General features: G+C 44.2%; 1 protein-coding gene across 1 annotated transcript in view; it reads left to right on the forward strand.

Annotated features, from left to right (window-relative positions):
* PRKCH (protein kinase C eta) overlaps positions 1–27,807 on the forward strand; it is a 224,808-nt gene that overhangs the window by 169,058 nt on the left and 27,943 nt on the right. The window contains exon 11 of the mRNA XM_004738886.3: positions 27,240–27,378. Coding sequence (XP_004738943.1) covers positions 27,240–27,378 — 139 coding nt within the window. The remainder of the gene's footprint in view (positions 1–27,239; positions 27,379–27,807) is intronic.

Here is a 27,807-nt window from a genome sequence, read left to right on the forward strand (position 1 = left end):
TCTGACCTCATCTAACTCTAACTACTTCCCAAAGGCCTTGTCTCCAAATATCACATTATAAGCTTAGGGCTTCAACACGAATTGGAGGGGCACGTAAACAGTCTATACAGTCCCTTCATTTACACATGTATTCAGTGTTTTAATGACTTCTATTACATTAAGCAAGGCGCTCTGCAACTACTTGGCTTGACAGTGCAAAATCTACATGGAAATGATTTCAACCCAGATGAGAGTAGCACCTGCTGGAGTTGAAAATGCAATGGACTGATGTGAGGGAACAGCTGAGGATTAGGTGACGGCTGTGTCACCTAATCAGTGAACCTTTCAGTTCACTGAGCCATGTGTATTAGTCTTGGAGCTATGTTTTCAGATGTGTTAAGACCAAATCCTTCTCCTAGATCCCAGTACTTAAGCCTGGCAGGATAAATAGCCAAGCGGAGAGTTTACCTCTTGATAGACAAGAGGTCTTGTCTTGATAGACACATGGTGTGCAATGTGTGCTTGAAGGCGGATGTTTTTCCATTGTCTTGCAAATGTAGAATTTTATGTATTAGGAGACTTCCTAACTTGGTGCAGGTGGCTTGTTAGTGTTTGACAAAAACGCTCAGACACTGATGAGTTTCGGGGTTCAGTTGCAAAGAGAAGTGAGTGAAAATGGACAGGCAAGCTGCTGCACACTCTGGAGAATGACATCACTGAGTGATGTGGGTCTGGAGGTGTGTGCGTGGTGCACACGGTGGGGAGGTGGCAGTGTGTGTGGCCTTTTGGTTCTCCTTCCTCCCTTGGCACAGCTCCTCTAGCCTCCAGAGTATCCATTCAGACCTTCTCTTTCACATACAAAATCGCCATGCTACACCATTTTTGATACTCATCAAAACTTACCTCTCCCATATCCCACTGATAAAATTCTAGAGTCTCAGTTGGAAGAGAGTTCAATGTTATATGCTCTTCTCTTTCAAAGCATGAATGTTTAACAACCTCCCAAGTGGTCCTTTTTTTCTATGCTTAAGCACCTCCAAACAGAGAGTAGCTTGTTACCTCCACTTCTAGGCACCTGTGACTGTTAGAAATTTCACTTTTATACTTGCTCGAACAGGGTCTCCCTGTATCATCTGTTCATTGGTTCTGGACCACCTTGATGGAGTAAAGGGGAAAAACGCAGATCTCTACAAGAAAGCCCTTCAGATATTTGAAAACAATCTGGATCTTCCAGTGTAGTTTACCTGTCAAAGAAGGAAAATCCTAGTGATGTGGTGTGTCATTTATTCTGGCTCTCTTGTTGCAGTCACTGATTTCTGAGCAATCATTAGCCATCCGTGTAATTTTTTTATTCTAGATTCTTGAGCCAATATCCAGTTGACTTGTTATATTCTTCTTCTCTTGTCAAACCAGAAGTATCTGAAGTAGTAATTGATTAAACTAATATGAACACTCGTGTTGCCTCTCCCAGGTCAGATTTGGGCTTTAATTGTATTTTGTTCATGCTGACTATTGGAGTAGCAGGCATGCTGGGAAGTTAGTTGTAGGATGTCAAGATAGAGCATTCAAGGTTTCCTTCCATGTAGATCTTAAAAGAATGTAATGCCTGCCTACCTTTATAGTATAGCTGTCAGCCTCTTTGTGCATATAAAACAGAGGAGGTAGTCATGAACCCAGGAATGAGGGACCCCTAGTTGTTGTCCACTCTGAAAAGGTGGGCACTTTTCACTCAGGTCGATCAGAGCCTTGCTCCAGGGTGAATTGCCAGAGATAAGACACAATGAGTCCAGGTGTGGACCTGGGGAGACGAAGATATGAACACCTCAATTTAGAGAGACCTGTGGAACTCCTAATCAAATGATCCATCTCAGAGTCGTAAATGCCAGGCTAACCTTTGAGACGGTGACCAGACTCTAGTCTGGTTGCATGGCAGCAGTATGAGAATGAGGCAGTATTGGCTTTAGGGAAGTGCAAGGCTTTGGAATCAAACTCAGATTGGAAGCTTACTTCCACCCTGTACCAGCTCTGTGATTCCAGATAAACTCTTAATTTCTCTAAGTCTTCATTTCCTAATATACAGCATGGGCATAACAGTGCCACCTGTCCCGGGGATTACTGTGAGCTTTTAGTTCGCAGGGCTTGCTTATGGTCTGGTCTCCTTAATGCTGCATGCACGTTATCAGTACTAAGGAGGAAAAGTGATTAGGGAAAAAACTTGAACAGTGAATCCATTGAAGAGGTAGGCAGATTCAGTAAGGAAATGACTGAGCCCAATCATGACATACCCATTCTGTGGAATTCTGTGCAACTGTGAAAAGAAACAATGAGTTAGATCTTCATTTATGGATGGCGAGAGGTGGGGGTAGCAGGAAATTGTCTCTGACAGATAAATAAGTGAAAAAGAAAGGTTAAAGAGTAGTATGTATGCTCATTTCAGTCCCATTTTTTCTGTACTAAAGAAGTAGCAAAAGCCATCTGAACATAGATATATGTGTGGGGAAAGTTGCAGAAGAACGGAAACAAAGCTGTTTGGGATGGGGTGGACAGTTTTTGTGGTTTAGTTTTTTTTTAATATTTTGTTTATTTATTTGACAGAGAGACATAGCGAGAGAGGGAATGCAAGCAGGGTGAGTGGGAGAGAGAGAAGCAGACTTCCTATAGAGCAGGGAGCCCCATGTGGGGGTTGATCCCAGGACCCTGGGATCATGACCTGAGCAGAAGGCAGATGCTTAACGACTGAGCCACCCTAGTGCCCCAGTTATTAATTTTTTATGTGTCTTCATATCGTATCACTGCTGGTGGTGCGATTGTGTTACTCTTGTGATTTTTGAGAACAATTTTTTTTTTTTAAAGAAATAAGAGAAAACAAAAGGAGATACACCAAAGATGAGGAGAAATCTCTTGATGGGGCCTGAGAGGGAATTGTCAGAGGGAAGGGGTGTTGTCCAGGATGTCCAGGAGAGCACAGAGTAAAAAGCCAAAGGACGCACACTTTTTCTCTCAGTTGTCATGGCTCTGTCAGGACTCGCATCCGGAACTTTGCTTTGATTTTTCTTTTTCATTTGGTATCCCTCAGTTTCTGGTGCAGGACATAGCATTATTTCTTATTTCTTCATTTCGTTTTTATTTCTAGCAAGTGAGCCAACACATGTCTGGGGGAATGCACAGGGAGAGAAAAGTGATATGACAATGGGTGTAAACAAGGTATTATTTAATCTGAGAAAATGGAGAGGAATGTCAGTGTCATTTAATTAGATGACATAATGCATACATGTGATAAAAAAAGGAGAAATGTATAGCTCTTCTAAAAAGATTACAGGGATGCTAAATCCTGCCTCCCAGTTTGTTTTTCTCAAGGCAAGCCGTTACCCATTTCCTATATGTCCTTTCACAAATGCCTTGTGCGTATACCAGCTCCGTGTTTGACTGTTTCCTGTGGAAAGACAAATGGTGCTATTGGATACGCTGGAAGAACAGAGGTTTTTCCTAAGTCTTTAGAAAGACCAGCTCTAAAGTATAAAAAAGGTAGCAGCTGAGCCTCCTTTTCTTTTCAGGGAAGGGTGTGTGGGTGAGGGTTCAAACCTGCAAAGAATTCTGCTCTTGTTAGAGAAACTGTGCTGGTTTGTTCAGATCATGTAACAGGCTTATAAAAGTTTATTGCAGTTACATAGCCACAAAGAGAAATTTATTTCCAGCCCTACACGTAGAGCAGTTGCATCAGCTGTTATTTATAACTGGATTAAGGAGCAGCAGCACATAACTTCCACCCTGGCTGGCTGGTGCCTGCCTTCCCGCACAAGGGGCTTGCTGGTCTACCCAGGAGCTTCTCAGCCTTTCTCTGCAAGGCCGTGTGGAGCGAGCGCTGCCCCAGGGGAGGAGGAGAAACCCTGCGTATGCTCTGGTCTCTGGAGCACAGGGAACATGTAGAGGCATCCCAATCGTGCAAATTAAGCAAGAAGTGAGTATTAAATCTTCCTTTAATCCAAGCAGTAAGAAGCCTTGCCCCTCCCAAGTTCACCTCGTGAGGATTTTAACACTCCTTTGACAAAGGTATAGGAGTATGAGCAATAGAGGACAGCAGGTGATAGTGAGTCAGGACATTCACCCTTTGGAAGAACAGGTCTTGTCATTGCCAGCCCTTCCCGGGGTACCTGTGGCTCTTGCATTAATTCGTGGAGGGCGGGAAGGAAGCCTATTTTGCTTTTGTGTTAGTTTGTTTTAACTCCCACACTAGAGGGTGGAATTGGGAAAATTGAGCCGTAGCCGTGGCCGTGAAATTAACTTACAGCTGGGGAAACCAGTTGTGACACAGTGAAATCTGCAGGCTGCTGGCCGGCCACTTGACTGCCCCACAGAGGAAAGGGATACGATTTGGGCCCAAAGAACAGTAGAGTTTTGTTTCCTCATCTGTGAACAGACAGGTTCAAACCCGTCAAAGGCGGTAACTGAGTTTTTATGACTGACTTCTATGTGGGGTAGTGATCCCCCCCCCCGAAGAATCTGGTTGAGTAATTCAGAAAGTTAAAAAATAACAACAACAAAAAAGAAATAAATGAGAAAAGTTAGCCAAGGCCTGCCATGGATGCCAGGAAGGTATACACAGACTGGAAGAGTCTGTGAGGTCTTTGTTTGTTTCTCCCCATGCAAATACTCGGCCCTGCTGGACGGAGCTTGAGTGCAGTATCTGTTCCGCTACCATTGAAGAAACAGGACTCTGTTCTCCACAGCTTATTCCTTGGGGTTTCAGAATGTAAAATATGAAGTGTGTATAATCACAGTTCCCAGCATTTCTTGGCATTTCAGCTTTGGCAGCAAGAATGGGAAAAACTGAAGCTTTTATGGCCAGGAAGGCTGAGGGTAATCGTTGTGCTGTGGCACCACCAGAGGAAGTAAATATGTTAAGAAGCACTTTCCCTCAGAAGTCCGTCTGAGGGGCTGGCTGTACTTTGTCCTCTTCCCTGCAGCTATTGTGTATTTTCACATTCTGTGTTCATCCAAAAAGAGGGAGAGGTGAGGGTTTATTACCAGGCGTGAGATAGTTCCATGGTATCTCCCTTGACCTGTAACCTAGAAAGGGTGGCCTGTGTCACACTGTATTTAAAGAGTTCAGCTCTAGAACTGACAATTTACCGGAGAAACTCAAGCTACCGTACTTTCTGAGAATTAATTCTTAAGATTAAAAACTCAGCAAGGAGTTCACCGTGAGAAGAATTCAATGAAGAACAAGTACTTTCAACAAAAGCCGAATGTCAACTTTGATTCACTGACCTGGGGAAAGACATCGTCAGCCCCCATGTCTTAGTTTGCCCAGAGAAGTCCCAGTTGGGTCTTGTGACCTCCTCACCCAGACCCCCTTTCATCCGCAGAGTCCCATTTTGGACAGTATACTGCACAGTCACCCTGCAAAGAGGTGTCCACATGCTACGGCTTTATTTTTCCCCCCTAGGTGACATGGTAGAACCAAAGGAAAAAGGATATTTTTACAAACTGAGAGGGGCCCCCTTCTGTAGGAGGGGAATTCTCCCAGCATTTTCCATTCAGAGACTATCTGCTCCTAGTCTATGAGTTGGAAATGTAAGAACTGACTATTTTATAATGCCTTTTTTAGTGTACGTCACTGTCTTGGTATCAAAGACACACTGGGGCACACTGCCTTTCCTGGAGTCTCATGGTTTACTTCCTTTACATGACGCTTTAATGTATTTCCATGCGATATAAATTTATGATCATAACCTTATGGGCCTCCACTCATTTGTTTATCCATGCGTCCAGTCAGCCATTCATCTGTTCAGGCAACACATATTCACTGAGACCTACTCTGTGCCTTAGGATGTCACAGTGAGTAGGATAGGGCCAGGACTCAGCCCACCAGAAGCAGGTGTCCAGTGCAAACATATAAAGATGTACAAGTAACCACCATTTGTGAAAATTATGTGGAAGGAGATAAGTAAGTTTTTCATTTTCAGTTTTACTCCACAGGGCTAAAGAAAAGGGAAATGAAAGAGATAGATACCTCTCCCCACGTGTTTCATTATTGAACAGCTCATGTATTTTATACTGAAAGAGCTTCAGAATAGGGTCTGATGAGGACATTCCAGTCACAGAGTTTTAGCCAAATAGAATGCAGATGTCTACACAACTAAAGTTCAGTTTAAAAAACAAAAACAAGGAGCCCAAGGCCAGACCATCAGGAACTGTCCACACTCCATTTGGCCCTGGCCGCTAATTAACTTCCTCCAAAGGCCCCAGGTGTTCTTTTGCTCCAAATCAATACCCACGAGGCCTGGTTCAGTCTTCCATTTCAGTAGCTCCCCTTGTGGGTCCCTCAGAGAAAATGAGGGCAGTGTTAGAATTTTACAACCGCAAGTGAGCTTTTCCACCTCTTACTTTGGAAACATTGAGCCATCCCTCCAAAGTTTGGAAGACGGAAAGACTGCTCAAGAAAATCTGCTGGAAAATTTGAGAGCTAAGAGAAATGTCAGGAATATCATCTTTCATCATGGAATTTCTCCGCACTGCTGTGGTCTCCCGTGAGTCAGCAGGAGGAACTTGGCCACACTGCAGCGTCAGGCCTCAAATCAGCAGGGCTGTGTCAGGGTCCCGGCCCCGGGGCGGGGGTGGGGGGAATATGTGGAGGGTAAGTTGCCAGCCCAGCGATGCAGGCTGCTTTGAGTGTGTGACACTAACCCTCCTAAGCCAAGTTCAAACCCCCTGGGTTCTTGGCTGGGCTGTCTCTGAGAAGCTCATCTGCCTTTGTTCTTTTTCCAACATTTGCCTTCTGCCACTCTCCCCAAAACTTTCTCTTCAGTGCCAAGAGTGGGTCTCCTAGAGAACCAGACGCCATCCTTCCCTGAGACTTCCACGAAGGATGGGATAGGCCTTCAGTCACCCCACCACCTCCTCTTTCTCTCTACCACACAGTGACTTCCTGAGCAGACATTGAAAGTAATAGTTTGGTCCTAATAGAGTAAGGGATCCTGTAGTCAGTCAGTGGCCTTCCATGAAGCCTCCTTTTTTTTTTTTTCCCTAAATATTTTATTTATGTATTTGGCAGAGAGACACATCAAGAGAGGGAACACAAGCAGGGGAATTGGGAGAGGGAGATGCAGGCTTCCCGCTGAGCAGGGAGCCTGATTTGGAGCTCTATCCCAGGACCCTGGGATCGTGACCTGAGCCAAAGGCAGATGCTTAATGACTGAGCCACCCAAATGCCCCTCCATGAAGCCTCTTATAAGGCATTGGTGCCTTCAAATAGAATTATGTAGACTCTATTTTCTTTGAAGGTGAATCTATATGCATAAACTTTCTTGTTCCTGCTGGTCCCCAACCTTTAACACAGCAACTGACACGAGGAATGTGTACTAACCACTAAGTTCCTGGATTCCAAGAAACTACAAATCACAAAATACTGATAATTTTTGATTCGATGAAAATGAGAGTACTGGCAGTTGGTAAGTTTTTTGTTTTTGTTTTGTTTAGTTTTGTTTTGGTCATTAGTTTTAAGGAACTTACCTGTTTCGGAGGCATTAGAGGGAAGGGAGCAAGACTGGATCTTAAACCCAAGGCAATACAGAGGTTGCAGTTTTCTTCTCTACATAGCAAAAGAGGACTGTTGTCCTGTAGGCAGAGTGATAGAGATTAGCTTGTTTAAAGATATTATTAAGGCCATCCTAGTGACAGGGAAAAGGAGACAGAAGCCCAGATGGTTAGAAAAAAATGTATGATCAGCTGGATTTTCAAGTTCTTCCTTTTTTATGTGCTTGTCAGGCTTCTTCAGGAGAGTATAGAAAGAACAGTGGTATGGGAGACACCCACATTTTCCTCTGTGTCAGAAAGGCAAAGTTTGCCTACCCCTCTGCAAACTCTTGGTAAATGCGTGCTCTTGGTAATCCCCTTGCCAGAAGCTGGGGAATCTGGTCTCAGATTAAGAGTGGGTGTGCATATCTCTCAGTATTATATAGGAAAAAGATAAAAAATGCAGCTAAGGTGGTAGAGTTTATCTTGGAAACGAGGCCCTGTATTAGCAATGGTCTTTCTCTGCTGATTTCTTCTCAAATAAATGTTCCTTGAAGACGGGAGCGTGAGGGCGTTATTGCTCTCTGTCCAAACTTACACTCACATTTTTTGTTTTTTCTCTCAAGACACAGAGTTGAAGGAATCTTGTCACTTCATTCCCGTCCAGGTTCTCACCTGCTCAAGGTGAGCACTGGTCTGAGGAATGTTCAGATTCTGGTAAGGCATTCTGAGCCTGGGTGGTGGGGCTGGGCCAGTCCAGGGTCTAGAGAACCGGGAAGAGGCAGAAGGGGACTCCCGAACAGACCCTACATCCTGCCAACCCTACGCCTGAGGCCGAGCCTCAGTCCTCTGCCAGAGCTCATGCTTTCTAGGAATTGCATTTGAAGCAGGTTGTGAGTTATAGCATATAAGATTGTGAATTATAGCATAAATATGTGTTTTACAGAGAATTTTTTAAAAAAATTTTATTTATTTATTTAAGAGAGAAAGAGAGCATGAGTGGGGTGAGGGACAGAGGGAGAGGGAGAAGCAGACTCTCCATTGAGCAAGGAGCCGAATGTGGGGCTCGATCCCACAACCCTGAGATCATGACCTGAGCTGAAGGCAGATGCTTAACTGACTGAACCACCCAGGCATCCTGTGTGTTTGTTTTAAATGGACTTTTCGGTTTGAAAGTGCCCTTCACCTCCACCTGATGTGCTGTTGTGCCCTCATTTGTCCTTGTTTGGCTCGTGCTTTCAAACAAACATACAGGTTCAGAGTAGACCATCATTAAGTGGTCCCTGGACTTTGTTTGACCATGAGGACTTCGCCATTGAGTTGCTCATTGAATGTGCCCTACACAAATGCTTTGTAGTGGGTTTGGCTCTACAAAGATGACCAAAAGATAAGTAAAACAGTATCCTTGCCCTCAAGACTTTAGTCTACAGGGGGCTCCAAATGCTATATAAATCGATAGTTTATGACATAGTACCATAAATGCTCAAAGGAAAATGTAATGCAATGAGAGTGCAGGAAAGGAAGTTATTAACTCTAATGGAGAGAGTCAGCAGAGGCTTTAGAGAAGACATGGGATTTGAACCCTAGGTTTTCATTAACAGCCGACTGTGGAAATACAGGTCAGAGAGATGGAGCCATAGGAATGAAGGTCTGGAGATAGACGAGCATCCTGTGCTAAGGACTCACGAGGATTCAGTGTGACCAGAAGAGCAGAGCAGGGGGAGGTGGCAGTAGGTTGGGGCGAGAACACGGAAGGCTTGGAAGGCCAGGCTACGAAGTGTGGGCTCTCTTTACTTGTGTGTAGAAGCCATCAGAAGTTTTTGAGAAAGAGACTCACAGGAAATAAATGTCATGTATTAAACAGGGAACAGAGGGCAAGCCTGGAAGCCAGGAGTTCAGGTAGGAGGCTTTGGAGTAAGTCAGCCAAGAAAGAGGCATGGTGGAGCCCCTGGCTGGCTCAGTTGCAAGAATGGGAGACTCTTGATCTCAGGATCATGAGTTTGGGACCCATGGTGGGCGAAGAGATGACTAAAAATAAATAAACTTAAAAAAAAAAATAGGCATGACTTGAAGCAAGCCAAGACAGTGGGAGGAGGAGGGAAAGGAGGGAGGGAGTGATACGTAGAGAAAGAGTGAGAAGATGCCAAGGAGTTGGGTTTGGGGTCCAAGGAGTAGACATTAAGGATGATTTCCAGATTCCCAGCTGAGATCTCTAAAACTTTTAACTGAGTGAAAAGAGCAGTTGGGTAAAATCCAGGCTTCATCCTTTGTTGTTTGAAGGCTTGACATCCCTAGGAGCTATGCCCCCAAATCAGTTCTTTCTAATTTATCATGCAAGTGCAGATCTCTGGAGAGGGCTGTCATGGTAGAGATGGAAATTGGGGAGCCATCTGTCTCGGGTAATATTTGAATCCATGGGATTCAGTTGCACACAGCAACTGCACAGCTGGGCACATTGTGCACTAAACAGCCCTTAGAGAGCGACCCTCTCAGGGTCCTTGAAGATTTGTATCGTAACACTGAATTTTCTAGGAGCTGGTGGTAACATGTCTTGAGAAAGGGGAGCCTTTTTCTAATTTGAGCAAAGGCACCATTTGGTCTGGCAGTCATTCTGGAAAGAAAACTAAGCAAGAGCCAAGCACAGAACCTTAGGGAACGGCCTACCTTTTAAGGGAGAGCAGAGGAAGAGCCCACAAAGGAGACACTTAAGAGGGGTTAGAGACTTAAGCCGGACCGTATTTAGTTGCCTTGGGATTTACCTGAAAACACAGCCACCGCTGTGCAGTAAACTCTCATCTGACTTTGGTTTTGAGACTCAGTAGAGCGCCTGCTAACACTGTCAGTTTTCCCTTTTCATACAGCCCCTGGGTTTTCTTCCTTGACTCAGCAGGTGGGATAGTTAACAGACTCCATTTGTTAGGACAGAGAATGATCGCGCCTGGGGCTCTGTTCCTGAGAGCCAGAGCAGCGCAGGTGAGCAACACCCAGGACAAACAGCAGCCTCCAGAATGCCCTCTCCATAGCCCTCTCTGGGTGCTCCTGGGAGAGTGGGCCATGTTTACTGTCCTTAGGAAAGGGTTCTACTTCAGGTCACTCACCCCTGTTAACATCTGGCTTCAGCCAGCCAGGAGCTGCTGGGGCAACTCCCAGCCCAGAACGGGCAGAACCTCCCAGATGGCCCTGAGACCCACCCTCTGAGGGCCTGGCAGGGTAGAGGAAGCTTTTTGCCACCTGAGCCACACAAGAAAGAAAAAGCAATCCCAAACAATGGCTTAGAGGCTGTCTCAACTTCCTTGTGGCACAAACCATGAAGCTGACAGCCTTCCCCATGTGTGCCAACAGGATGGTATAAATACTTCTTACAGAAGAGAAAGCGTGCCTTGGCCCATGATTCTCCACCTACGCAGCCCTGTCCTTGCTGCCTCCTGGCACTTCTGACCTCATTTCTTCCAGTGGAAAGTTAGAGGAGAGATGGCACTACCTTTCTGGGCAGGAATGTGTTAGTAACCCAGATCAAAAACTCCAAGTTCACATCTCTGTCAATGGGATTCAGGCTCTGTAGGCAGAGAAAACACGGGAATGGTCATAAAACTCGGAAGGAAACTGGGACCTATCTGAGTGGGTGGAACTCAGTTGCTTGTGTATCACCTAGATCAGTGCGTGAAAAAGCTCTGTTTCCAAGATAATTCACTTTTTTCAGATCTTAAATTTTGATAATTTTCTTTCTTTTTTTTTTTTTAAGATTTTATTTATTTATTTGAGAGAGAGACAGTGAGAGAGAGCATGAGCAAGGAGAAGGTCAGAGGGAGAAGCAGACTCCCCATGGAGCCGGGAGCCCGATGCAGGACTCCAGGATCATGACCTGAGCCAAAGGCAGTCGTCCAACCAACTGAGCCACCCAGGCATCCCAATAATTTTCTTTATCAGCGGATTCTCTGCTTCTTAATTGGAATGAGGATTAGAGTCCCTTTTCCAATGGGAAAAAGATTACTTGTCCTGTCTCTGTGGCTTGCTTGGTTTTTATTGTTGTTGTTCTGTTTTCTTTTTTTTTTTTTTTTTACTAACCATAAGTGAGCCTAGGTTCCCTGGCTCTATGCATCTAAGGCCTTCAGGAAGCTCTCAGGAGGATTTCACATACTACATCCTATAAATGGGCAGGTGATCATTTTACCCCCTTTTTAAAAAGGATTCTGCAACAGAGAGGAGAGAAAAGACGTTTTCTGTGGCATCATCGGGGAAATCCAGGAGTGGAACCCAAGAAGCTGAGGTTCAGGAAATGTGTTCCCAGGCTGTCTTCTCTGAAAAACACAGGCAACCAGCTGGTTTCCAATGAAATTTTTGGTTTATCAACTTTCAAAAAGAAATGAGTTCCATACGATGGAAATCGTGTTCTTTGGTTTAGGCTTAAATGGAGCTTTTAAGTAGTTTCTATGTAACATTCCATCCTTTCTGGTTTTGGAGTTTTCCATTGAGCTGAAAAAAAAAAAAATCAAATGAGCTTTTCAGCTTGATGAAGGACTTCGCGAATCTCATTATTCCTTCTCTTCCTGGACTGACCTTTTAATTTTATGCAAGATGTACCAGGGTGATTTGTCTTGTCTGGTTATAATACCACTCTGTTGTAAGGATGCTTAATCACCAGGCACACACATTAGTCACCAGTTGCTGTATCCACAAGCCCAGCTTCCTTCTGTTAACTGGAGTACCAGCCTGAGCACTGGAGAAGAAACAATGCTCCTGGATGGGTGGCATCAACATTCACAGCAGATACAGAAAGCAGCTTCTGTCACTTCTTCCACGTTTCCTCCGCTCCCTTTCTGTACAGGACACAGAGGCACGGGAGGGAGATACACAGGCCGGAAGGATTTTATGCACAAGGAGTATTTGGGTAAAGGGAATGCAACCCCGGTTTAGGATAAGAAACTTTGGGCTTGTTCAGTTCAGTCCACACTTAATTGCCCACTCAGCCCTGGGCCAGGCACCTTGTTCCGAGGTTAGCAGAAATAAGCATGGGGAGGTCCAACAGGGAAGCCAACAATTACAGTCAGTGCCGTCGATGCTGTAATTAGAAGCAGCACCACATACCACTGGAGCATGGAGGGGATACACCAAGCTTGTCCTCGGAAGGGATGTGGAACCCTCCCAAGACGGCAAGGCTTCAGTGAGAATGAAGTCATCTGCCCGGGAGAGAGGAAGGAAGAAAGGTGCAAGGCCAGAGGTGATGGTAAACCAGTGGGTTCTTTTCCCTTTTTGCTCCCTTTAGGACTGGTATTTTTATAAAATGTAGTAAAAGTAAATCACTAGAAAAATAAAATTTTTAAAAGACATAAAGTAGATTCAACAGACATAAAAGTACTGTCCAATAGTTATAAAAGTTTCTAAGCACTTAGTCTTAATTTTTCTTCTTACTTCATTGCTACTTACTTCATTTATTCAGCATTCATTCATTCATTTATTCATTCTTTTTCTACTTCATTGCAGGCCGGTAGTTTTTTTTTTTTTTTTAAAGATTTTATTTATTTATTTATTTGATAGAGATCACAAGTAGGCAGAGAGGCAGGCAGAGAGAGAGAGGAGGAAGCAGGCTCCCTGCTGAGCAGAGAGCCTGATGTGGGACTCGATCCCAGGACCCTGAGATCATGTCCTGAGCCGAAGGCAGCGGCTCAACCCACTGAGCCACCCAGGCGCCCCTGGTAGTGGTTTATAGGTGAGTGCTAATCCAAGTGCACAGCAGGGTGTACCTGAGGGGAGAGAGGTCTGCGAGAGAGCAGGGGGATCTGAGCAGAGGGAGAGTCCTGGGGGAGGAAATAGAGCTGCAGGGGCAGGCAGAGGCCCTACCGTGGAGAGCTGTGGGTGCTCAAGTTAGTCAGGGCCTCTTAAAGGTATAAGCATTCAAGAACTGAATTTCAGAAAAACAGCTGGCCCAGCACAAAGAAGCGGGGAGAGTAGAGGTGGTGAAACCAGTTAGGAAAGACCATGATGCAGGTGGGACCCGATGGAGCTATATGGAGGCCGGGGCAGTGCGGTGGGGAGAGGGCGTCTGGTTCTGAAGACAGTCAGGAGGAGTGGTTGTCAGTGCTCCGTGACAGGTGGAGGAGTGGGGGAGAGATGTCATCCAGTACCATCCCGTCATTTACAGATGAATAAACTGAGGCCCAGCCAGGTGACAGAGCTGAGTCTAGAAGTTCTGCTTTTGGCTCAGGACAAGTTTTCTTGCCCCTTGACTAACTGACCAGACAGGGTACCAGGTAATACCAGCATCCCAGTGTGCCTACCCTGAGTCCCATGCTACCTCTGAAGGGAGGGAAGGGTACGTGTCCTTCAGAAGGTTCCAGGTAGGGGCACCTGGGTGGCTCAGTCAGTTAAGCGGCTGCCTTTGGCTTGGGTCGTAATTCCAGGGTCCTGGGATCGAGCCCCACATTGACTTCCTGCTCAGGGGGAGTCTTCTTCTCCCTCTCCCTCTGCCTGCTGCTCTGCCTACTTGTACTCCCTATCTCTCTGTCAAATAAATAAATAAAATCTTAAAAAAAAAAAAAAGGTTCCAGGTACACTGAGACACCGGCTTGCTCATGGACACGTCACACCCCTCCACCCCACTGCCCGGCTGCCCTCAGCTGGTCTACATGACCTCCTGTGCTCTCTGCTCACGGTCCCTGCCTTCATGACTGAAGCTGCCCCAAGGTTCACTGTGTCCTGTAGTGGCTAGTTAAAGCCGTGTAAATCCTGTTTAGGCAGTTGGCAGAATTTTTAATATCCTTCTTTAATAGGAACAAAGGTTACTCTTACCTATATGCCAGACGTGAACAGGGAGTCACCAAGCAGGGCCAGCTTTCCTTTCTGGTATCTCCTGGTATCTCGCTTACTAGTCTGGAAGAATTAATGTCTGGAGTAGGATGGATTTGAGAGTGTGTTCAGAGCCACAGAGTTTCCTGGGGTGCTGACCTGGTCATCGTAGGTCGTCCCCAAAACAGGACTCCAGCTTCATTTTGGCTCCTGAAGTCCCAGATGGGTGCCAGGGGCCCAGCACAAACCAGAATCCACCCAGTTTCTTGGTAGCCCTCCACATCCTCTTTAATCCAGCCTCACTGGGGTCTCAGAACCGAACCAATACTAGTGGGCAGAGAGGCGGCTTTCCATTCAGTGGAACAGTCATTCATGAGGGACCAACTATGTGCAAGGCACTGTTTTAAGCACCGAAAGGAATTCAAAATATAAGGATAGAAAAATGAAAACAATGAGGCACCTGTCCTCATGGAGGTCACGTTTTAGTTGGGAAAAGAAGAATCATAGAATTACAGTAACCTGAGGCAGGATTTTGGAATTCGAGCGCTCTGCCTACCTGCTCCTTTGAATCCCCATAACCTTTTTTGGCTTCCTGTGGCAAAGGAATGCATTGGCCTTAACAGAGATTCTTTTTTTTTTTTTTTAAAAGATTTTATTTATTTATTTGACAGAGATCACAAGTAGGCAGAGAGGCAGCAGAGAGAGGGGGAAGCAGGCTCTCCACTGAGCAGAGAACCCAATGCAGGGCTTGATCCCAGAACTCTGGGATTATGACCCGAACTGAAGGCAGAGGCTTTAACCCACTGAGCAACCCAGGTGCCACTTAACAGAGATTCTTAATCGTGAACATGATACTTGGAGCTGATTGCTCCTTTGTGAAAACACATGCTAAAAAAATATTACTAGGTTTGGACCTGTCGACACCAATGTTTGTAACAGTGAAGAACGAAATAACTTCTCCCAAAAGTGGCCTTGCAGGATCTAGGTCTTATCACATCACTGAATGTACGAGGCCGGTGTCCGCTATTGGGTTTATGTCCTAAATCATTAGACGGGGAATGGACAGAAAGCAAAGACTGGCTGCCCCGGTTGAGTTTTATTTGACTGAGTTATGAGGAACCGATACCATGTCACTTGTTGGGAATTCTGTGTTTTAATTCTGGGGAATTACAGTTCCTCTGTCAGTTTATTCTGCTTAGAAGAATGGGTCATTTGTGTGTTTGACAGACTGGTTGGAACTGGATGAACCTTAACTTGGACCAACCTTTTCTCACGGCACTGAGCAGGGCTGCTGACAGTGAACAGAGATCTTCATTCCTGTATCTTTTTTATTTTTGATTTGAGTATAATCAACCTACAGTGTTTTATTAATTTCAGTGTGCGATTCGGTAATTCAGCAGTTTTTTCCCTTTCTCAGTGTTTATGAAGGTAAGCGTACTCCTAATCCCCTCTATCAACTTCGCCCCTCCCTCCAACCCACCACCTCTCACACAGCCACTAGTTCACTCTCTGTAATTAAGAGTCTGGTTTTTGTTTGTTTGTCTCTTTTCCCCTTCGTTTGTTTTCTTACAATTCCTCAAAAATTGCCATATCATCCAGTCATTTCACTACTGGGTATTTACCCAAAGGAAAGGAAAACACGAAAACCCTAATTCAAAAAGAAATGTGCACCCTATGTCTGATGCAGCATTATTTACAATTTCTAAGTTGTGGCAGCAACCCAAGCGACCATCAGTAGGTGAATGCTTCATTCCTCTATCTTGATTCTTCAGTATTTGGTCTCAGCAAAGATGGGTGAAGAAGACAAAGATATGGTGGCTGGTGGAGTTTAACCAGTTCTTGAGACATTTTGCTCGCTGCCAGTGCCAGGCCCCAGCAATGGATGAACATCCTACTTTGGCTCCTTGCTCTGTTACCCTCAGAGCAGTTTATAAGCCAGATTTGTCACTCTATCATATAGTAGACCTACCTGCTCCAAACTCAAAGGCTGCCAATGTTATTCAGTATTTTCAGAGTTTGTGTATACTCTCCATGTTTCGATTCTTATAAAAATCTTAAGGAATATCGGCCATGAATGTGTTATCTTTTTTGCTGATGAGGAAATAATAGTTAAGGTTTCTCTAGTACTTAATGTATTCAGGCACTGATCTAAATAATTCACATTAAATAATTCCATTCTCATGGTACAGGAACTATTACCTGCCTTTCTTGAGGAGGAAACAAGTATGGAATGGTTAATTAACTTTCCCAAGATCACACAGGGCCAGGATTCCAACCCAAGCAGCCCAGCTCCAGAATCTATACCCTTAACCTCACATGATACTGCCTTTTGGAATCAGAGGTTGGTTGAACAACCTCTCCAAGATCAGTGGGGATTAGGGAAGGAAACAGAATGAGGGAGGCAGATGGGAGCTATATTGTTTCATAAGAACCCCATTGAGAATTTGCCCTTGGTCTCTGTCTAGCCACGTGTGTGATGACTCCATCCTTGGCTACTAGTCTGAATTTGCTGTGTCCCCAGAATTGGTCACTCTGGATTTGTTATCAGATAAGATCATCAGCATGGAGTCCAGGAAGTATAAAATATACCCCACTATTATTGGTATATGAAACCTTCTGCTTGCAAAAGATCTTTAAATGCTTCTGTAACATACATATGGACATAAAATGTTGCCACACAGGTCACTTACGGAGTGAAATCCAGGGTTAGTGACTAAAATCTAGCACCTTGTGACCTTAATGTTTGTTGTTTCTTTAAATATATTTATTTATTTATTTGACAGACAGATCTCAAGTAGGTGGAGAGGCAGGCAGAGAGAGAGAGAGAGAGAGAGAGAGAAGGAAGCAGGTTCCCCACTGAGCAGAGAGATCAATGCGGGGCTCGATCCCAGGACCCTGAGATCATGACCTGAGCCGAAGGCAGAGGCTAAACCCACTGAGCCACCCAGGTGCCCTGTGACCTTAAGTTTTTAACAAAGCATCTGAGATGCTGAAAAATTGGCCAAACTGAAGTAACCATTATTTATTGGGTCAAGGTTAGTCCAGCATTTAGGCAACAAGAATGTTAGTCTCTCAAAAGATCTCTTCATCAGTAACTTTTGCTTAGAGATTTGGTGATAACTTTCGAAGCTAATTAAGACACAGGCTAAAAAACAATTTTCTCCCTAATTCGTGAATTGTTTACTTTTAAGATCTTAGGAAGTTATAATGGCTTTTACTTATGAATCTCAGAGATTATTTTATTAAGAATACTATTACATAAAATAGTCTTTGGAAATAGTCTTTGGATGATGTCTCCACATTTACTCAAATGGATTGCTCAACAAAATGAATGTTTTGGGAAACCTGGTTGTAAGACTAAGTGCTAGGGATAGAAGGGGTAGGTGCTCAGGAAGCAGCAGTGAGTTCTTCCACGGAGAGTTTCTTAGAGGTGAATTTGGTGTCTTCTGCACACTTTGCTGTGTTATGCCTGGCATTAGGATGAGATCAATAAATCCCTGTAAAGGGACTCAGATGTGTGTTGCTGTCATATGTCCAGCCTATGATCAGTACTCTTGAAGTGACCCCAGAAATATTCCAGGCCTACCCTTGGAGACTGTGATCACGTTGGAGAAAACAAGGCTTACTGCAAAACACAATTAGAGAACACAGCAATACCAACTATAACCCAGAACTAAAAATGTGAGGTTCTGAAAAGAAAAAGGTAATTAATAATAACAACAAAAATAACAAATAAAATATGAGGTTCTTATTGGCTTCCAAGGACCTAGGAGTGGTCCTGAAACCATAGGTATCCACTTGGGTTTTACAAATTACCATTTAAATAGCTCAGGTTTACTCTCGGATGGAGAGGGCAGATAATCAAATGAGACTAGCTGATGTGGGTTAAGTTCTGGTTCAAGTCAGAAGTCAGTCTTCCCTCCCTTTGATACTGTGCAAGGCATTACTAAGGCTGGCAAATGTTAGTGTTTGGCCGGTTGCCAAAAAGAGCCTATCTCTTCCTGAACATGGTGCTATAAACTGCTCTCCTTCCTGTTGTAAAGGGCTCCTTATCACCCCACCTCCCCACGGCTGCCCCACCCCCAGCAGTGTCCTCCTCCCCTCTCAAGACACTACTATTTCTTCTCGACAGAATCCCTTCAGGGGACCAACCTCGCTGCTGACAGTCTAGTACCCCCGAGTCAGAAGAGCCCCGGATTACCTTGGAGGGCACCAGCCACAGCTCAACAGGCTAGGAAGTCTCACTGGCCCTTCACTTGTTAGTCTGTGTATTTGCATTGATGCCTCAGTTGTCTGGCTAATCTTTCTGAGGAGGACAGACACGACATTTTATCCCCTCAATAACAGCAATAATGGGGACAACAATGACTAACATTTATTTACCTAGCGCTGTGTGCCCTCAAGGTTTAACAGAGTTTCATTTTGTGGGCCCATCTGTTGGGGTTGGTGCTGTATGTGCTCCATAAACCTAGAAGGTTCCATCCGCCCCTGCCCATCCCCACGCCAGAGCTGTCCCAGTCATCATTAAGATGACGGGTTAAGAAGGACCCATGTTCTGATTCCTCCCCAGTAGAAATCATTCCTTCCTTTATCTTCCTGAACACGCCCTGCAAGCAGCCAGCAGGGAACTCTGCCACACCTATCCTGTCCCTAGCTTGCAGCCTCTCAGAATCCTGTGACTCTCTGATCCATTTCTCTGCTGGATTTGTATGGCTGGGAAGCAAAGATGCCCTGGCAAGTGGTTTTCCATGGGTCAGCTGCACCCAGCTCTCTGCACCAGGGAAACCTGAAAAGTTCAGCGGAATTCAGCGTGTTGACCACCTTATCCTTACTTACAAGGATAGAAAAGAAAGAACTCTTGGCGAAGTGTATCCTTTGCTCTGACATCCTTTCTGTGTTGTCAGAGAGAGACCCAATGGTCAAGAGACCCCTCACCACCAAGGATCGGTCATCTCCTTGGTGTCTTTGTCCTAAGCCCTCCACCCTACCTGCCTGCTTTCCCTCGCTGAAGGCATCTGCACGCGGAGCGCAACTGTGGATCACATAGGAAGCCTTTTGGCAGGGAGAGTTGGTCAGGGAGGTTTTCTTGGCAAGTATAAAAGAAAAGTACTGTAGGGAGCTACTAAATAAATTTGTGCCACTTCAACTAGGGAATTTCATCCCTCCTGGGAGTAGAGGTGTGGAGCTTGGAGTGAAAAACTTTAGAGAGCAGGCTCAACTGTCAGCTTGACGGCTCATTTATTTGGTGGTCCCTAAGGAGACATATGACTGGCACACTGTGGACATTCACCACACTCATGGCCTCCTACATTTGTCCAGAGAGGCAATGAGTGTTTTCCTTGTACATTTTTTTCCTCCAACCATAGGACAAGGCAAGGGGAAATCTCTTGGTCCCTTTGCTCAAGTTAAATTGGTCCTGTGTGTACACAGCGGGGATGGTTACGTATTGAGGGCATCCACCACCAGACCTGGAATGAAACCGACACCTGGCCTGCGGGGGATTGGTTTGTGAGTCCCTGGCCCTGTTTTAAAGGGAGTGTAATAGTTGAACTTGTACAGGGTCATTTTTATGATCATTTCCCAACTGAAGGAGAACCATGAAAGGATAGGGGAGCCTCAGAGGAGAGGTGGTGATACTTTAAGAGTTGGGAAATGTCTTGTGAACTTAATTCATTAGAAAATGAGTCATTTTGGGTCACCTGGGTGGCTCAGTGGGTTAAAGCCTCTGCTTTGGGCTCAGGTCATGATCCCAGGGTTCTGGGATCAAGCCCTGCATCGGGCTCTCTCAGCAGGAAGCCTGCTTCCTCTCACTCTCTGCCTGCTTCTCTGCCTACTTGTGATCTCTTTCTGTCAAATAAATAAATAAAATCTTAAAAAAAAAAAAAGAAAATGAGTCATTTTACATGTTTCACATATTTGTTCTTAATTTGTTCCGTTGGATCAGCCCCATAGAACCAGATAAAATGACACTTCGTGAAGATAAATGGCAAGGGGACTTAAATTAATAATTAGGAATGTTGCCTTTTTTTTTTTTTTAAGCGGGGGCCTCATTTTCATGCTTAAGTTGGTTAAGAATACAGGGACACATCATGGGGCAGTCGAAACATCGATGTCATCCACAATTATGTATTTGATAGACACTTGAGCTATTCACTTCAGGAGTGAATAATGAGCTTGTGGCAACAGGTTTGGAATTCTGAGCCCACAAATGTTCAGGTTCTGTAACCAACTAAGTTGATTTTTTTTTTCAACATCCCCTTGTAGCCTGCATTGCAAAAAGAAATCCTTTCCATCTCTACCAGTGGATTATAGCCCCTATACATCTTCCTTGGGAATTATGGCCATAAATGGTACAGAAACCAAAGAAAAGAATTAAAACCAAGACACATAAACATATATTTTAATGACTTCTTCCAGCTTATCAAAATAATATGTAATTCCCATAAGAGATTTAGAAAACACAGAGCAAAGAAAAGCTATTTATAAACCTATCACCCAGAAATAGACTTTTAACCTTCCTTCTTACTATTCCATCTTTCTTCTTCTTTCTTCTCTCCTGTTTTGCTTTCTTCCCTCTACCTTTCTAACAATCATAATTAAGAGAATATTGAAAAATTATTTGTATCGTGCTTTTCCACTTGGAATTTTATCAGCCTGTAAATAAGTCATGAAGTCCAGCAGCCATAAAGGAAAAATGAAAAGATTTGACTGTATAAAAATATGAAAGTTACCATAAATAAAACTTAAAAACAAATTGCGTAATAATATTTGCAATCTATATAACAAATCACTACTATCCATGATATGTAATGAGCTTCTAAAAAATAATTAGAAAGATAACTCAAATTTTAAAATGGGTAAAACATGTGAATAGGCAACAGACAGAAGAAATACAAATGGTCATTAAACATTTTTTTAAAAGCTATATCTCATTAATAATCAAGAAATGAAGGTAAAACAATGAGATCATTTTCCCTAGCAAATTGGCAAGTACTTAAGGATGATGTTTGATTTGAGTCACGAAGCCAAATGGATGTTCTTGTACACTATTGGTGGGAGTATAAATTGATGCAAACTTTCTCAGCAATTGCTCAACATATGTTTAAATTGTAAACATTTATATCCTTTGACACAGCATTTCTACTTCTAAAAACCTATCCATAGTAAACCTTCCTACAAATATGCAAATAATGTTCATTACTTTCTGGTTTGATGTTTTAAAAAATTAAAAGCCATCTAAATGTTCATGGAGAGGGGACTAGTTAAATTATGATACACTTTTCAAATGGCATCTTAGATAATCATTACAGAAAATATGACAGATCTACAGGATATAGAAATATGTCCAAAATATTTATTAGGTAAGAAAAGCAAGTTACTCATAATACATTTTAGTAGAGTATTAAGAAGAAAAGATTTGAAGACTGTGAGACTGTCATCATTTTCCCTGTTCTTTTCAGGAATGACTAAATTTTATGTAATGAAAATATTACTCCTATAATCACAAAAGAAATAATTTTCAAAAGATAAAATTTCTGTCATTAAAAATGTCTTTAAATTTTTAGTCTTTTATAAAGGACTTTTTTTTTTAGCAGCTTCCATAAAATTTTGTCATGATATACCATATTTGTTTAGCCATTCCCCTAGTAATACATAATTTGGCTTATTTCCAAGTTTTTGCTATTACAAAAGATGTGGCAATGAACCCTTTTGTAAACTAGAATACTGAGTTTACGCTTACAAAGGCATCACATCACGTAGCGGGGGTTGAAGGTCAAACCTAGGAAGAATCCATTAGATGATTTTGAATGTAAAGGGTTAATGTTTTCTAACCCTTCAAGCCTTGGCAAGACAAGGGATGGCCCACTTGGAGGCAGAAGAGTTGGGTCCTTGGGAAGCTTACTTTCCCAGGCACTCAACAGTATACCTACTCTGGCTCTGATTTATCACTGGTATTTGTGGACCCAGTGTAAAAAAGACCAGGGATCTTATCCTTAGAATACCCTTCTCATTCCATTCCCTCTCCCCAGGTGAACTTACCCACACTCTGCTAATGACTCTCAAATTTATATCTCCAGCCCAGCTTTTCCTCTGACTTCTAGCCATGTATATTCAGCTGCCTTTAAATGTCTCCACTTGGATGTCTAAAAAATAGCTCAATATGTCCAAAACAAATTCTGTGAGCCAGAACATGCCCAGAACATGCTCACGCCTTCTTCCCTTTTACTGTCTCTATCCTTCCATTACTACCTCCCTTTACTTTTACCATCTGGGACCATCTAGTTCTCTCTGCCTTACTGCCCTACCCTGTTTCGGGACACCATCATTGTTTTTCTGAACACTTCAGTGGCTTTCCAGCTAGTTTCCTCAAGTTCTCTCAACACCCCCTAACCTGTCATCCACGTCGTAGCTGGAGGTTCATTGTAAAATCACAAGTTAATGCTGTCCAACTCCTGTGTAAAACGTTCTTATGGTTTCTCTTTCTTCTTAGGCCAAAAACTGGAATTTTGACTGGCCCCTGCCTTAAAAGGTTCAAGCTATCTCCTGTCTCATTCCGGACTCTTAGCCCCTAGCATATTATTTGGCTCAGAGATGGTCCTCTAAGATTTATGGGGTGGGTGAATGGCTGAATATATCTTGGGTTAAATAATACATGAATGGCATTCTATCTAATTGATGATAAAATCAGATATTAGACTTTTGATACTTCAGTGATGTTTCACCATTTTTTTAAAGAGTGCATGTAGGAGCTCAAGGGAGGGAGAGAATCTTAAGCAGGCTCCACACCCAGAGCAGAGCCAGCCGGAGCTGCTTGAAGCCCTGGGGGGGGCCATCTCACAATGCTGAGAACATGACCTGACCTGAAGTTGGATGCTTAACTGACTGAGCCACCCAGGCGCCCCAAGAATTATTGGTAATTCTTTTACCAATTTAACACAATCAGTCTTGCCTTGAAATTGCAAGTTTATATAAACCCAGACATTCAAAATACAAGCTAGCCCTAAATGGTTTTGTTATGTAATTGTGATTATAATATTAAATTCATTCTTTTCATCTACTTCTTCACCCTTACCCATCCACCAGCCTCTCCTCCTCAGAAGAGAGCAGTGAATTATGTTCTGAATATTTGACCACTAGAGACACATTTGGTGTGCACATTACTACTCCCATACATTCAAAGTTTGGGTAAAATCCATTGAATTCCCTCTCCATGCACAAACTAAAAACCAAAGCAAAAAAAATTTTTTTTGGTAAAATTTTAATAATTATAAAATGATGTGCACAAAAATGTCCCTTTATCATAATTCAGTCTTGGGATACTTACTGATTCTTGGGTAGTTCTTATTCCAATTAGCCAGCAATGCAATACCTGTATATCAGAGAGTGTATTTGCCTGCTCTAGGGGGTGATGACACCATGCTTTGGAGGGAGGTGAGTAGAACTGAGTTTGAATCCTGGATTTACCCTTGGGTAACTAAATGATGTTGCTGTAGATCCTAGCTCAGAGGGTTGCTATGAGGATAAAATAATATGGTTAAAGCACTTACCACCTGGTGAGCATTCATTGTATGGTAGCTACTATTATACTATTGTTCTTACCCACAGAATCTTTCTTCAGGTTCCCTGGACACATGCACACACCTACCCAAACAAGCACACAAAAAGCAATATACTTGTAATAGTATATTGACTGTAATAGTATATTGACTGTATGTATTAGAATAAGCAATATCAAAGTTTTATTTTATTGAATTATTGGCTCTTAGATTCGATTCAGGTGTTAAAATAGTTATAGATGGGATGATTTTATGTCTTCAGTTTGCTTCAAAACTTGAAGAAAGATGGATGAGATCAGGAGTGAAAGTATACACAAAACTCACCACGGGAGTTCTATTTTCTGCATGTTTGTGTAGATTTGAAATTTTCCATGATAAATTTTCAAATGCATTAAAAATAGTTACTGAATAGTCTTTTAGAGTTATTCTCATTCAAGGAGCCAGCTCTCAACTCACCTTCCTTTATTTCTTTTGGAAGAGTCACTGATTCCAGTGATCTAAGCAGAAAGACTCATGTTGTTCTGTTTTATGACTCTTGGAATAGTTCATGGTGGAAACACAATAAATAGAATTTCTGAATTTCCTTTGTCCTCAACTACTTGGGATGCTTTTGTGAAACCACTGTGAGCATTTTAACCCTGATTACCTGGCAACAACAATGTGTAAAATAACTCTTTCTACCCTTCTCTGCTTATGACAGAAGTTAGAGCTATGAAATACTGGTGTTCAATCCGCTAATGAAAGATGAGCCCATAATTGTGTATTTGGCATTTTGGGATCTGAGCTTCTGCCCTGTATGAACTTGTGATCTTCACTGTGTAGCCTTGTTAAGTTTGGCTGTTGAGTTACATGTTGGCACTGGAGGTGGAAGAACTACTCCAAGGGCAAAAACTGACCTCTGCCTATTTCAAAGTCATAGTCATGGGTGGTTTTTGCCTTTTTTTTTTTTTAAGTAAAAATGATTACCCTTAGAAAGGAAGCTGACCGTGGCCATGAATGGATCTTTAACCTTTGGATCTATTTAACCCGGTCACCATTTTACTCTTTTATCTGGCTGCAAGCAAAGTATTATGATTGGGTCCATAATTGCCTTTCCCAAAGTAGTTTCCCTTCTCCAGCTTCACCAAAGTGAAGAATTTGAGCTTATATTTCAGGATTCTTCTTTTCCCTCTGGAATCCATCTCTAAGGGGTAAATTACATCCCTTTGTCTAAGTTTAATTTCTTTGGAACAAGGATCCCAGTGGGGTTTATGAAGCTTCCTTTCTTCCCCTAAAAATACGACAGGCTCTGAGTTGGCTAGGACAGCTCACTGTCATCTGTATGAAATGCTTCTGTTTATCTCTGTGGTCAGCACCTTCTGCCAGGCCCAAGCTAGAGCGAGGGAGGAGGAAGGCTTTAGCTCCAGCAAGGGGGGAGACAGGTACACAGACAGAGCCTTCTGGAATATGGCATTGGCCGGGTGCACCATCATGGAGGCATGAACTGAGTACTCAAGGGACAACGTTGACTATCCCGGGATATCAGGACAGAATTTAAAGAGAAAGTGTGAGATATTTGGACAAAGGCTACCAGAACTGGTAGCCTGGGATTATAATATGCTCTTAATTGAGGCCCTTTGGGAGCCCAGTGTGGACGTTTTGTCTGTTAGATAGCACCTAGTATGAAACCAGCAACGGCATTTCCCTTGGGCCTCACACAGTTCTGAAGAATGCCAAAAATGAGTCTGAAATGGCAGGACTGAAGTATATAACCTCCCTCTGTGGCCTCGGGCTTCCTGTAATAGGGATGCGTCGCTCCCCCTGCACACCCGGGTCTGTCTTCCAGGCCATGAGGCCGGGTTCCCGGACTTCTCTGTGCAGAGGGTACGTTTCTGGGTGGCTTACAATGTTGATCACAAGCACTTGTCTCTCCCAGAACAATTCCTGCTACCCATGACAGCAACTGAGTAATATCCAATTAAACCTTGAACTTGGGATGTTAGTCACAAACTCCCTTGAGCAATCACAGGTCAGTTCTTGAGACCGTTGTAGGTTTCTGTTAGCACTTGTTTTCTGTTACCAAAGAAAATCCTTTATGAGCCCTCAGCAGGCTAACAGCTTCAGGAGAATTCAGAGACCCAATAACCTTGTTGGGCAACGTGGGAGAGCGGGCTCTGGGCGCAGGTCCACACGGGCCTGGCTGGCTGGGCTAGAACATGGTGCTGACAGAGGCCACCCGTGGGCTCACTCTGATCCCCCACAGTCTTGCTCGCTCCTGGGGAGGCAGACTTTAATCTCTAACCTTGACCACCTCTGATGTGCACTGTCTGTCCCCGGGGATCCAGACAAGCAGGCGCTAATAGGGCCTAGGGTCTGTGACCACTCCTGAAAGAACAGTTGAGAAAGACCACACTCCTGGCAGTGGCCTCCCTCCCGTGTACAGGCTCTCAGTCATCCCACCCGCTGCCCTGCGTCTCGCAAGTCCTCCCTCCCATGGGTTACATACGTCTAGCTTCTGCTGTGTGGGGGCTGTGGTGGAAGGAAACTTTCCACGGATCACAGCCCACTGAAAACACTTGCTTGTTGGAAAGTGGGATTTTGTATGGAGGTGGGGAACGAGGCCAGGTTTGGTTTAGGGTGGGAAACGCTTGCTTTTCTGCAGTGGGTGCGCAGAGACCCAGCACACCTCTGCTTACACTGCTTACTCCTGGGGAGACTGCTGCCAGGAGCGCCCCAAGCAGAGAGGAGGACTGCTCTGCGTCCCCACTGATGTGTGCCTGGAAAACTCCTCTGCTTTTATCTCACTTAACGGGGATTCCTAGAAAACAGGACTCCATTTTCATTCCTGGGTGTCTCCGGTGACCGCTCTCTAGAAGACCTGTGTGGTTAGGCTGTATCAACTTGTCAGCTCCCAGGGCACAGCTTGGAAACTGGTCCCGCCAGCTTGGTCATCCCCTCCCTTCTCGGAGCTGAAATGTGATCCCAGGCTGGACAGACACCAATCTTTCCCTCAGGCCAAGCAGGCCAGCAGAACTTGATTCCCAGAGCAGGGGTAGGAACACAGAGCCATGGGTGCCCCACCACAGCCCATGGGGTGGGGGGGGGGGGCAGGGGGAGGAGGGGTGAGGCTCCAGAAGGAAGGTTCTATAGCGACCATGAAGACCCCCCTCCCACCATGAGGGGGAACCATCGCCTCTCGGTTGTTAGACGCGGTGACCTATTCACATGGGACCATTGTCTAGGAACCATGAGACAAACTTTGAGAGTTGACCCAAAGCTTTTTCCAAGATAACCCAGAGAAGTTTGTTTCCTTTGAGGTGGATGCCGGAAGCTTGCTTGGTGTGGTCTTATCACTCATCCCGCAAGCCAGCCCATCGGGGTATGGGGCCTGGCCGTCCTACATATGCTGCTCGCTCTTTCTTTCAGAGACCTCAAACTGGACAACGTGCTGTTGGATCATGAGGGCCACTGTAAGCTGGCGGACTTCGGCATGTGCAAAGAGGGCATCTGTAATGGAGTCACCACAGCGACCTTCTGTGGCACACCCGACTATATTGCACCAGAGGTGAGCACAGCTTGGGGAATCCTGAGCATCAATGCCACGGGCTGCCTCTGTGCACTAAGCTCTGTGGGTGCGCTGAAAGCGGACATCTGATGCCTCACGGGGTAAAGGGTGCCTGAAAATTTCCTTGGTTCCTACAAATAATGATTTGAGTTCAAGATTTTGTGTAAACCTTGCAGGGGCTTTAGGCCTTCGCCCTGAAAGAGGACAGAGTGTGCTCTACTCACAGCGCTTTATTTTCCTCGTTGCACTTGCTCGGTGCTTTGATCCCAGCCCCACTTAGCGAAGTAAAGACAAGTCCCTCTGTCTTCCCCATGCGAGTGAGTGAGCCCAATGTCCTCGTCCCTCTATAGGGACACCATGCCCAAACCCTCTCTGCTTTGGATCTGTACCTGCCTTTACCTTGGCCGAAACAGGCCACAGATGTTTGAT

Source organism: Mustela putorius, unplaced genomic scaffold, assembly GCF_011764305.1.
Source record: "Mustela putorius furo isolate JIRA1106 unplaced genomic scaffold, ASM1176430v1.1 tig00000129_pilon_pilon_pilon, whole genome shotgun sequence".
Lineage (NCBI taxonomy): Eukaryota > Metazoa > Chordata > Mammalia > Carnivora > Mustelidae > Mustela > Mustela putorius.